Raw genomic sequence first — 11797 nt, forward strand, 5'->3', positions numbered from 1 at the left:
AAGTCCGACCTCCAGCGATCTCTGCATTCCTCAGAGTACTTCCTTCATTGGGGAGACCAAGTTTTGGTGCTAGGAGGTAGGAGCAATCCTGCATGCTGCACCGGCTGGAGTTCAGGAGTAATCTGTCGGATCCGTGATTATTCATTAGGAGCAGGATCCTGGTTGGATGAAGCCTGGGGTGTTAATTCCATGATGTCGTTAAATTCAGCAACTCCTTGCTTTTAGGCACGAAATAAATGGTAGGGATCGATCCACAAATCTTACACAAATCATCATGAAAAAAAAATCCTGTTCTGGAGGTGGTTGCATTCTAGCCAACACATTTACAAATCAAATGCCACTAATACAAATTGATTGCGGTTAGCTTTTCATCTAATCAGTTCTACCTCTTTACACTGTAGTTGTAGCCTAAATCTAGCAACCTCTTTCAAGTACCTGACTAGTTGATCAACTCAAATCAAGCCTTGTCAGAAGTTTGAACTTTCACTACCAAGGGCATCGTCAGATGAGCACCTCTTCCGTTTCCATGCCAAGATAAAGAGCCGAAAACATAACCTCGAGGAGGCACATTCACATGGAAGCTAACTGTGAAAGTCTTCTTTGCACCGTAGTTCTCAAAGTTTAAAACTTCTGGTGTCACTGTTACGTTGATGCCTCGAGGAGCAGACACCACAGCACGGTAAATGCTCCTTGGATTGCCCACATTTGTCATAGTTCGAGTAACTGAGTAGCTCCTCTTCAGGTGTGGTATGGTAATTGATGGGTAGTTCAGAGCAGTAGCAGAAGAGGAGGTTCTGTGGGTGCAGGTACCGTTGTCTCCGGTTATTAGATGCAAGGAGTGGTCGTCATGGCTTATAGCACATAAGAATGACCTGTAATCTTCAGGTTGTGCATCAAATATGACCCCTGGGTTCAGAGCTTTGATGGGATCCATGAAACCCGAGCCGAAGTCGAAGGGGGTTGCAGCCTTTCCATCAGGGTCCGTGGCTATGGTTCTTCTTTTCTTATCCAGTACAGTTGCTGCAAATGATATTCATCAGATTGGTTGTAGCACTAGTTTATCTTCTGAATCTGGTTATCCAGTGATACCTGTTGTCATGATTGCTGATTTGATGGCTGAAGGATTCCATGATGGATATACACTTTTGACTAGTGCCGCTATTCCTGTGACATGAGGACATGCCATGGAAGTTCCTGATAGAATATTGAAGTGCATGTTCTTCTTAGCAGGAGACCAAGCTGCCAAGATGTTCAGCCCAGGAGCAGCGACATCCGGCTACAAAATGCATACATGGAGAAGAAAGTAATGAATATGTCAGTCAATTTATCACCTAGGTTCGTCTATCCAGCAGTTTAGTACTGGTTACCTTGAGAATCTCAGGTGTTAATGAACTTGGACCTCTTGAAGAGAATGCTGCTACCCGTGGTCCATATCTCAACCTTATGATCGTCTTTGCTGGCAAGATCTTTGTACTGGCATGCCTGCAAAATTAATTTTAGAGAAAAGACTGGCATACTAATAAATTGCACTTTCTATAGTAAGCGTTAACAACCTCGTACTCTTGATGTAAGAAAGAATTTTGTCACCCATTTCTTTCCCAACAGCAGTTCCAGGAACAGCAAAGTGAGTAGCAACATGATCCCCCATCTCATCAATGAGAATCATCCCAGCTGCACCAGCTTCCTTAACAATCATACTCGTTGATAGGCGAGATTCAGAGGAGCCTCCAGTACGGCGGCAAATAAGAATCTTTCCTCTGGCCTTGGTCCTATTTAAAGAGCTGTCCAGACAAAAGCTAACAGCAAAGGCCACAAAAAATTCAGTTTGTTCATAATCTAAGTCAAGATTTTCGTTCAAGATTGTTCTTTGCTTTACCTGGATTGGTAGGGGGTGAAATAGCCCGCATTGGCTTCTGAAGCCGGAATAGTTCTAACAGAAGTTTTCATGTGGTACGTACTCAAGCTCTCACCCTTTGCATCAAGACAACAATGTTCAGAAGGTATTCTTAAGATTGCATAAGAAATAAAGATTGAAGGTGGCATTTAAGAATGAAAATTACCATTATGAAGGTGCCATTTTCCAGTCTGATATATGAGACAAAGGATCTATCGGTTGTTCCTGCAGCTACTGTGAGCATCCATGGTGCAAGGTTAGTTGCTGAGCCCTGTCTCCCAGCATTCCCTGCAGAAGAAACAACCAGTATTCCATTGCTTGTTGCATGGAATGAGCCGATGGATATGGCATCCCTGAAATAGTCATCCTGAGGATAGTCTGGGCCTAGAGACACAGATATAATGTCAACACCATCTCTGATGGCATCATCAAATGCTGCAAGAATGTCGACATCGTAACATCCAGAATCCCAGCAGGCCTTATAGGCAGCAATCCTTGACATGGGAGCTCCTCCCCGGCCTCCTCCTGTGCCCAAACCTCCATAATTCATGTTTCTGACAAATCTTCCAGCTGCTATTGAGGCAGTATGGCTGCCATGCCCTGAGCTATCTCTTGGAGATATGAATTTGATGGCGTTTTTACTTGAATCGCCCTCTTCTGTTTGGTATCCATTGAGGTAATACCTACCTCCTATGATCTTCCTATCGTATCAGGGTAGATGGGTGAGTTCAGAAGATCAATACTGGATATTGTGGGTTAATTTTGAAGCGTGTACCTGTTACAGGTGAAATTAGATGGTGAATTTGCCTCTCCTCTTTGGCATTGCCCTCTCCATCTTTTAGGAATTGGAGGCATCCCATGATCACTGAAACTAGGGGATTCTGGCCAAATTCCTGGGAAGGTACATACACTTGCATAAATAAACGGCTAGCTAACATCTCATGATTTTGACAGAAATGATTCTGTCAATCTGATGGCATCCTTTTTGTTTCTACCATTATGGCCAAACAATCATTTGATGTGTAAGTTGAGCATGACAGCACAAACATCATTTTGTAGGAAAATATGCATGCTTGTTCGGCATAGAAACAAATTCTATTGCAAGTTGCAATACTGATATGTCTTGTCAGTTTGTAGGCTAGCATACAACTGGAATTATTGATGGAAGAGAATGTTTTTGGTGCAGTGATGCTTACAATGGAAAGAACACAACAAATATTCACACTGACCTAAAGATGTCGATGCAATTTGAACTGAGCATGCTATTGCAGTTCTACTCACCTGTGTCAATGAACCCAACAATGACATTCTCCTGGTTCTTGGTAGACAATCCAGGGACCTCACCCTCTGCATTGGTGGACAAGCCCATGAAATCCCACGAATGGGTGGTGTGCAGTCTCCTCTTTGTGTTTGGGAACACCGAGAAGACACCAGGCATCTCTGAAGGAATGAACATCAGATTTAGATTTTCGGCATCACAGCCATATCACCCAGTGGACTCACTTACTATAGTGCTGCATGCATATTCCTAAAGGTAAAAGCCAAGTGTGGCGAAATTACCGGCTAATTTCATGGCTTGTTCTTTGTTCAGTTTGGCCGCGAATCCTTGGAAACCGCTGCTGTAAGTGTAGACATGCGATGCCTGTGCCTTCTCCAAGCTGTGGAGAGAGACGAAGCAACCAGTCAAGCTTATAACTCCACTGGAAGCTAGAGTGATATCGACAGCTAAGGAATGGATATGATTTTTTTTCCACGGACCTTCCATCGTGAACAGCAGCCAGCATCTGGTAGTGAAGCCTCCTGGTGTCGTGTTGAAGATCACTGTCGCCCTGCAACCCCTTGCCCATGTAAACCACATACACCTGAAGTTGACATCCATTTGGAAAGGGTTACACCATGGGAAGACCTCAAGAACTCATGAAGAGACCGGCATAGAAGAGTTAGCAAGCATGGAGACAATCCAATGAAGCAATGGAGTGCATCGGAGTAGGCAAAACAGACCTGAGAACCAGAACAGCAGTGGAGGTCACCTAGTAGCACCAGAAAGGGCACGAGGAAGAACACGGCTCTGCCGGGAGAAGAAGCCATCACAAACTCGCAGACGCACACAGGTGCGCAGATACGAAGGCAAAGGGAAGGACTGCGGTTTGGATGGCAAGTGTATAGGACCAGTTTTGTATGGAAGCAGCAACTTCCTGAAACTGCTGCCAACTTACTGGATGCCTGTCAGCATAAAAGCTTGAGATCTCTAAATGCTTTGTACAGGAATCCCGGAGGAATGGGTGTCCGTTAACTGCGCTTTTCCTCGTCCCTGCCACTCGCAGTTGTGGACAAGATGGCAACAAGTTTACATAAATGAAGTCAAGGGTGTTGAAAGCGTCATGATGCGGTATGGGTCTATGGGAACCATGGAGGCTTAGCTACTGAGAGCATGACAAATAGGGTATCCGATCTTGGGGATACATGAACATGTAGAATGGCTGCTTTCGTAGATATACCTGTAGATATGGGGTATAATAGTATATATCCAATCTTGGCTGTGCCTACTGCCTATACAGAAAAATAAAGGGATACAAGGAGTATCTTTCTGTCAGACTTGGATCTGTTTTTACCTTCACTTTTGTAAGAGAAATTAACTGTAACTTATGGTACATGCTTTATTTTAACCTGTGTATACATCTAGTCAAGTTAACAGTATTATACACTGATACAATATACACTGCAGAGGGTACTCATGGTTGCTTTAGTATCCTGTATGTATAAAACACAGTGCAGCATCAAATCCAACCCCAACGGGCACGGTTCCTTTCTGATAAAGCGCGGATGCCTCTCAAGACGACGTCTCTATCCGTCTAGGAACAGTGTGTCCACCTCTATCTGGGTGCCGGTAGCCAAGCCACGCACTTGGCCATGGATGGGCACTTGTGCCAGCGACCAAAGGTAGCACCTCCTCTTTTTACCTTTGCCGTGACGGCACCTTTCACTGCTAGCTTGTTTTTTAACCAGGTAACCGTTATTTTATTTCTTTCTTTATTTACTCGTTGCGGCCACGGGCCACGTCAGGGTGCAAAGGCAAGTGGCAGCTGAGCCGATCATCGTGTGATCGCATCGCACCATGGTAAAACTTTGCGCGCAGATTTCCTGCGTGCTCAACCTGAGGAACAGAACCCCTCTGGGCTCCTGATTTGTCAGCTTAAAGCTCAACAAAGCTCTCGACTCTCACTCTATGATTAATTAATCCAACCCAAGCAGCCTAATCCCGTACCAGAGGCACGTATGTATGAGGCTCTATTTGAACTCTTTGGCTGCTTTACTGAGTGCACGCCACGGCGGCCGGCTTGCTTTACCGCTTAGCCCTGTGTGGGTTTCACCTTTCACGATGGTCACACACGCTTGGCGCTGTGAAAACTGAAAAACCAACGGTCCGCCGCCAGCACAATATCCTTTGCGACCGGAGAAGAAGGGTCGCTCAGATCCAAGGTAAGCATAGAGCCATCGAAGCTTAGCACGCAGAACAATCCGTCGTTCTTGTTGTAGAGAGCGTCGCGGTAGCCGCTGTCCCATTTGAGAGTTTGGGTCGGTGATCTGAGTCCACTTATCGTCGCCGATGTGGGCAAAGGATATCTGACCATCCGGTCGGTGCAGGAGCAGGACGATGCGGTCCCTCACCTTGGAGGGGCTGCAGGACATGGCCACCTTGTAGTACAAGAACAGGCGCAGCTTCTGTGCCGGGTACCGAACCGGGTCGTCGGGGTCCTCGCCCTCCTGGACGCTGTATTCGAGACTCCCCTGTTCATCCACAGAGCTCTCGACATGGTAGAGCGCCATGACGGGCGGGAGCGCGACCTGCGCGCCCGTCAGGGGGTTGACGAGGTGGAGGTTGGACGCCTCGTCGGCTGCGGCGAGCCAGCCGTGCGAGGACCCGACCAGCGCGCGGCTGCCCAGCGGCGGGTCCGGCAGGCGGACCTTGAACGCCTTGCCGCCGCTCGAGGGGCTGTAGAGCGTGGCGTCGCTGGCGTCGCCGTTGTCGCGAGCCGAGTAGAGGAGGCATGGTGCCGCGTCCGTGATGGGGATGCGGACGCGGCGGACGTCGGAGTAGGCGGCGTACCAGGAGGAGCAGACGGTGCCGGCGCGGAACAGGTCAGGGATGTCCAGCGCCCGCATCACCGTCGCCACCATCTCCTGGGGAAGGCCCGCCCAATCCGGGTACAACGTCGCCATGGTATGCGCCCAGGGCCGGGCGCGAGCCGCCGGCGGCGGATTATTTTGTGGGTGGATCGAGGAGCTCAACCTACCCCCTAGGCTACCTCGAAAGGGGATTGGGAAAAAAATCCGTGCTTTGGTGGAACTCATCGGCCGGCGCCGCCGCTGCCGTTACTGGATTTACTAGAGTCGGGGGCGCGCCGCTGGCGCGCCAATTTTACGTGCCTGCTGAGAATCCATCATACTACTAATGACACAGTAACTACTCCTAATCAATAGTTATGTTACTACTAATGACACAATTAGTAACTAATCAATAGTTATGTACTACAAATGCTAATGACCGTCCGGTTTGAGGTGGTATTTGAAATTGAACAATTATGGGGGTGGCTTTGCTCAGGAGAAACACAGTGGCCACATCGGATCGGCTTCAGTTCATATAACTTGCATGAAAATTTTGTAACAGGTTGAACAATGCAAGGATGTGCGATTGTCGCGGAGATCGACGATCTCTTTTTCTAAACAGAACAACCACGAATCAAGCCCTGTTCAAGGTAGCCATTGTGTGAATCAAGTGCAAATGTGAGGGTCACTTTTACCTGTAGTAAAATATCTACTGCATCTGCATGGACCAAACTGAAGCATATCTACTTTAGCTTCAAAAATGAAATGTCACTGCGTAAGTGACAGATTACCTTATGTTGGTTCATGATCAAAAGCCCTAATGAACAAAAAAATATTTTTTATCCTCACTGGTTGGACTGCATGTCATCTAAAAGACCAAAACATTATTAGGTCTGTATGCAAAGTCAGCACCACTTGAATAGGCAATTCACAAAAAACTGTTGCTGCTTCTTTGTTCGAGTCATTTGCCAAAACATGAGCAAATCTTCTAGCTTGCTGTCATTGTGGCTAAAGTTGACAAATCACTGCCTAAAATATGTTTTAGCAGTTCTGCAAGGTATATAAGTAACACTAGGGGGATACAAACTTTCAACATACTGTACAGTTAACAATTTAGCCCCAATAAAAAAAATTCAAAGATCAGTTTCTGAAGGGGCACAATGTCTTTTGATTGTGCTTTTGCTGCAGCCTGGAGTAGCTTGATATGTGATCCCATAGATTTTTGTCTGCTTGGTTGCATCCAAACATCAAGAATGAGCAGCACAAACTGTAACTATACAGTTTTGTTAGTCACTTTACAATAAGGAAACAAGCACTATTAAACATTAAAAGACTAGATTACCTACAGCATTTCTGAAGTAACTGTGAAGCAGCCAACTACAAATGAAAACAAACAATGTATTTAAATAGTGCCCTGAAGATTGAGACTTACAAAAATTCAGATAACAGAATTCTAATATCGTAGCATCAAAGGAGCAGTGAAGTATAGTAGCATAAATGAAAGCAAGATAAAATTAAAGTAGTTTATTTTTCCTATATTTGAAGCAAATGTAATTGCGTATATGATTCTAAAATAGGAAGAAATTGGTCCAGTTGGTTAAATACATATCTCACTTAACTTGAACCAGGAATATTCTTTCTCATAATGTACTAAGAAATGATGAAACCAACTCATGAGCTATATTGGCGCAAAAAATTACCTCTCTTGGAAAATAGGGGAAATAGTACCAGACCACAATGCCAATATTAACAGCATGCTCCTACTGTCCAGAAGTCCCTGACCTCTCGTAATAGTATGCTCGTCTAGTTCAGCTTCACATATCAAATTGGATACCTGCACAGAAGATTGGAGAAAATATGCACTTAATGGCTGACTTCTACAGAAACAGGAACAATGAATGGACAGGTGCAAGCTGCAACCTTAGTCAAAGACATTTCTTAATAACAGAGCAAAAATAGATTATGAAAGCGTCATAGAACAAACTGTAGACTGCTCCTAACAATCATGTTGCACCTTGTAGGAGGGAATTCGTGAATAGATTTCAACCCTGAAATTGAAGATTAATAACCGGATAGACTGTTGCCACTTCCTGCTGCAACAGATGAAGACCAATAATTCCACATCATGTATTCATTTCAAAAATCCTCACCTAATTGGATTGCAAGTAAACAAAGCAAATTTCAATATTTTTGCAATAGAATTAACAAAACTGTACAGAGCTTGCAATTCCTCCACTGTGGTTAAGGATTGCAGTAAGGTAATCAGCAAACCTTCCGTAGAGAATATGCCAATTGCATGATTCCCTATAAGCATCTTATTTTAATGCGATTGACTTGTAATTAAAATTTGAGCAGAAACAAGCTATGGTGGTCTAGGCACAGCTTCCCCCCTCCCCCGCAACAGTTTTAATGATATAAAAGTATAAGCTGAAAAACACAATAGTTTTATTACGGAGAACTGATGACTCAACAACCTTAACTGAACTCCTGGAAGATATATTTCAGATCTATTGTCACATGAAGCTTAGCTCAAGAGGCTGTTTGATACTAGGTGCTAAACTTTAGCGGTGTCACATCGAATGTTCGGATGCTAATTAGGAGGACTAAACATGAGTTAATTATAAAACTAATTACAGGATCCCTGTGCTAATTCGCGAGACGAATCTATTAAGCCTAATTAATCCATCATTAGCAAATGGTTACTGTAGCACCACATTGTCAAATCATGGACTAATTAGGCTTAATAGATTCGTCTCACTAATTAGACTCCATCTGTGCAATTAGTTTTGTAATTAGCATATATTTAATACTCTTAATTAGCATCAAACATCCAATGTGATAGGTGCAGAAGTATCCAAACGGGCCGAAGAGTATCTGTACTGCAAACCTGCATTGCTCTAGAACGGAAGATAGAGCCCACCAGAGGCTCAGCTTCTCCTCTCTTCTCTTCCGTCTCCAGCGGCCGGCACGGCCCTCCACCACTGCCCCCGCACCGCCCCATCGCGCCGTCTGCCCTCGCAGCCGCTGGGGTCTCGGCCGTCGCCGCGGCTGCCCCGCCGCACCCTCCCCTCCTCTTTCTCCACTCGCGGCTTTCGCCGCCTTACCACCCCACCCACCCAACGCCGCCGCCGCTCCGCCCACCACTAACCAATGCAACTCACTGCCCCCGCCGCCAACCCCGCCCATCCGGTTGTCTCCCGCCGCCCCGGCCGGCGGCTCCTGCCTCCGACCCTCGCCGCCGTCTCGCCCGCCACCACCGTCGGGCAAACCGACCGCCCGAGGTTCTTGCAGTGCTGCAGGGGAACTCGTCGATCTTCATTCTCCAGCCCAAGAAGGATGCCAGACATGCCTAACCGACCAGTTTCTAGCGGTGGAGATTAGAGACCATCTAGAGGCGTTGAGGCTAGGCTAGGCTAAGGCTAAGGCTCCATAGTTTCCCGTTGATTGCCGCTCGTCAGTCGTCACGGAGCGGAATGTACATCGATCACCGCTAGTCCTGCGCGTCACGGGCCTCTATCCTCTGCATGCCTACCTGCACCATAGTCCACAGGATGATTACAACATGAGCATTTTGAAGTCCATGCAGGACATCCTACTTTATTCCTTGGCTAGCGGTCGGCTAATCAAATCGGTGAGCTCGTGGTTACGTCTTCAGTCAGTCGTCACTGAAGCTCCGGCGCATGCACATGCCCTCTGCGCCAAAAAGGAAAGACCGGTGCAAACTGCAATACCATCCTAGAATTCCAAGGAGGAACGTATTAAGTTTGCAAAAGGATCAGCTAGTCTATCTATCTAAACTCTAAACAATCCACATTATATGATTATATCCGTTTCCGTTGGACTCTTCACACAGAGCTGCTGCTAGTTCACTCTCCCCCGACAATCCAACAAGACAACAGCCAAAACCATCGCCACCTGGCTAAAACCAGTTAAAACTGGCTCCATGTGGATAGTTCCGGTAGTGGAAAACCTACCGTAGTGTGCACCTCGCGGCTCGCGTTTCAGCCCCTGATTGTTTTTTCTTAGATTCAATCATCTAGCTTGTCTACAATGAGATCCACAATCCAATAATTCGCACTCTCTACCTAGCTAGGTTTTTTTTTTCAGCTCTCTGATCCAACTTGCATTAAAGTCAGCACACAGACAACAATCCTACCCACTCAAATTCAGGTAGGACATGATTGTCTGGTCTCTTTACACCCTTGGATTCTATAATTAAGGGTCAGTTTGGTGGAGCTTCTCGTAGCTCCAGCTCCTAACAAATTACTAAAATTACTGTAATTACCGTAGCAACATTGTTCACCGGAGCTTCTTTTATCTTTCCTCTCCCTCCCTCTCACAATTGGCGGAGGACCGGGTCCTCTGCCACTCCTGCCAGCTACAGTAGCCGGAGCCCCTAAAAACCTCACCAAACTGATCCTAAGATTGTGTAATCCATGATCTATAGGCTACATTTCACAAATCACAACATCTAGATCAAACATACAAGCACTTAGACACCTAACCCCAAAATGAATTACTCCGCATTTATATTTCGTTAGGAATTTTTTTAAAATAAATTTTGTTAGGAGGATTAAATCGGCAAAGTTACTTGTTATATTGTGTCGATCACTTTTCATATTTCTACGCGGGCACCCGCACCCTCATCTACCGGTCATGAAAAGCTAGAGCAAGGCATTTGGTTAATACAGTGAAATCGGTTCGGTTAAAACGGTCATGAAGAATTTCGGATACGACGAAGTGGCCACCGAATTTGCAACAAGAAAAATTAAAAACCAGCCAAAATCAGTTTCGGTTAAACTAGCTCAGTAGTTAACCTGTTAACCACATTACAGACTGAAACACCTCCACTGGAAACCAATCGACAAGGCTGAAATTGAGCCAATTTATGCTGAAATTGAGCCGTGGGCCTCCCTGGAAGTCCTAGTAGGAAGAAAACGGCTAAAAAAACACAATGATATGGCCAGGGCAGAGCATCCATCCATCAGTCATGCATGCTGCTGCTGCATTTCCGGCTCTCGGTCACACTCACCCGGACACAGGCATGGCATGACCACACCTGAAATCGGGTGCGGTTACGCATCGTTGTCGTCGAGCGACAGAACAGCCGATGTCACCTTCTATTGCTGGTCTCTAGCTTGATTGGTGGGACGTGTGATGATTATTGAGTGAAAGAATGGAGTGGAGTAATGGTGGGACGTGTGATGATTATTGAGTGAAAGAATGGAGTGGAGTAACAACTCATTAGAGTTGGTCATGTCATCCACGTGCAAGAGCATCCGAAAACTAAAAAAATCATAACTCTTGAACCGGACCTTCAAATTAAATTTCGATTGTACCATTAAATTTTTTATAACAAAATCTTTATTAAAATAAGACCCCACTTGATTATGTTCGGAGAATATTTAAAAAAAATATTTTTTAGATATGGATTAATTAGTTATGACTACTGCGAACAAATGCTTGAACACCACGAACAAATAACTATTTTCTACGAATAAAAAATTAAACATATTTTTTAGTTCATATATTTTGTTTGATGTGTATGATTGTTTTGTTCCATGAATTTGTATAATTTGTTCCATGTGTATATGTCTCATAGAATATGCAATCTTGATTAAAAAAATATGAATTAAAAAGTTCGTCCAAATATAGTCAAGTGGGATCTTGTTGTAAAATTTTTATTGTCAGAAATCCAATGGTGCAATCAGAATTTAATTTTGATGCTCGATGTAAGATTTATATTTTTTAAGTTCCTAACGGTTTCCATGTGGGATGACATCATCAGTTTTATCT

At 45.0% G+C, this 11797-nt stretch overlaps 2 protein-coding genes and 1 long non-coding RNA gene across 5 annotated transcripts; all 3 read right to left on the minus strand.

The window, feature by feature from the left end:
* Positions 1 to 275: 275 nt before the first annotated feature.
* Positions 276 to 4282, minus strand: LOC117852809 (subtilisin-like serine-protease S). Of its 2 annotated transcripts, XM_034735087.2 has the most exons (11): positions 3896 to 4282; positions 3653 to 3756; positions 3455 to 3552; positions 3176 to 3334; positions 2670 to 2787; positions 2061 to 2595; positions 1877 to 1971; positions 1554 to 1796; positions 1368 to 1482; positions 1090 to 1276; positions 276 to 1020 (listed from the first exon to the last, which is right to left on the minus strand). In XM_034735087.2, exons 1-11 carry the CDS (start codon positions 3980 to 3982, stop codon positions 458 to 460), a joined length of 2304 nt encoding a protein of 767 aa, XP_034590978.1. In that variant the 5' UTR covers positions 3983 to 4282; the 3' UTR covers positions 276 to 457. The 2 variants fall into 2 exon arrangements, with proteins under 2 accessions (XP_034590978.1, XP_072149351.1); XM_072293250.1 differs by having other exon boundaries at positions 3455 to 4282.
* A 185-nt stretch (positions 4283 to 4467) lies between these two features.
* Positions 4468 to 6115, minus strand: LOC117853639 (probable F-box protein At4g22165). The gene is given in 2 exon segments (XM_072293478.1): positions 4468 to 5460; positions 5462 to 6115. Coding segments are annotated over 2 exon segments (837 nt in total). The 3' UTR covers positions 4468 to 5277.
* An 862-nt stretch (positions 6116 to 6977) lies between these two features.
* Positions 6978 to 8992, minus strand: LOC117853272 (uncharacterized). 2 transcript variants are annotated; one of them, XR_011897953.1, is made up of 3 exons: positions 7702 to 8992; positions 7344 to 7378; positions 6978 to 7268 (listed from the first exon to the last, which is right to left on the minus strand). It is a non-coding gene; the product is annotated as an uncharacterized lncRNA (long non-coding RNA). The 2 variants fall into 2 exon arrangements; XR_011897952.1 differs by having other exon boundaries at positions 6978 to 7378.
* Between the last annotated feature and the right edge of the window lie 2805 nt (positions 8993 to 11797).

The sequence above is a fragment of the Setaria viridis genome, chromosome 4, assembly GCF_005286985.2.
Source record: "Setaria viridis chromosome 4, Setaria_viridis_v4.0, whole genome shotgun sequence".
Lineage (NCBI taxonomy): Eukaryota > Viridiplantae > Streptophyta > Magnoliopsida > Poales > Poaceae > Setaria > Setaria viridis.

Bases quoted from the DNA above. Each gene is read 5' to 3' on its own strand.
- LOC117852809 (XM_072293250.1), bottom strand. From the start codon at position 3,773: ATGGATGTCAACTTCAGGTGTATGTGGTTTACATGGGCAAGGGGTTGC. The intron at 3,335-3,454 runs GTAATTTCGCCA...TCATTCCTTCAG, and splicing joins ACAAGCCATGAAATTAGCCG to AGATGCCTGGTGTCTTCTCG. The intron at 1,021-1,089 runs GTATCACTGGAT...TATCATTTGCAG, and splicing joins ATCAGCAATCATGACAACAG to CAACTGTACTGGATAAGAAA.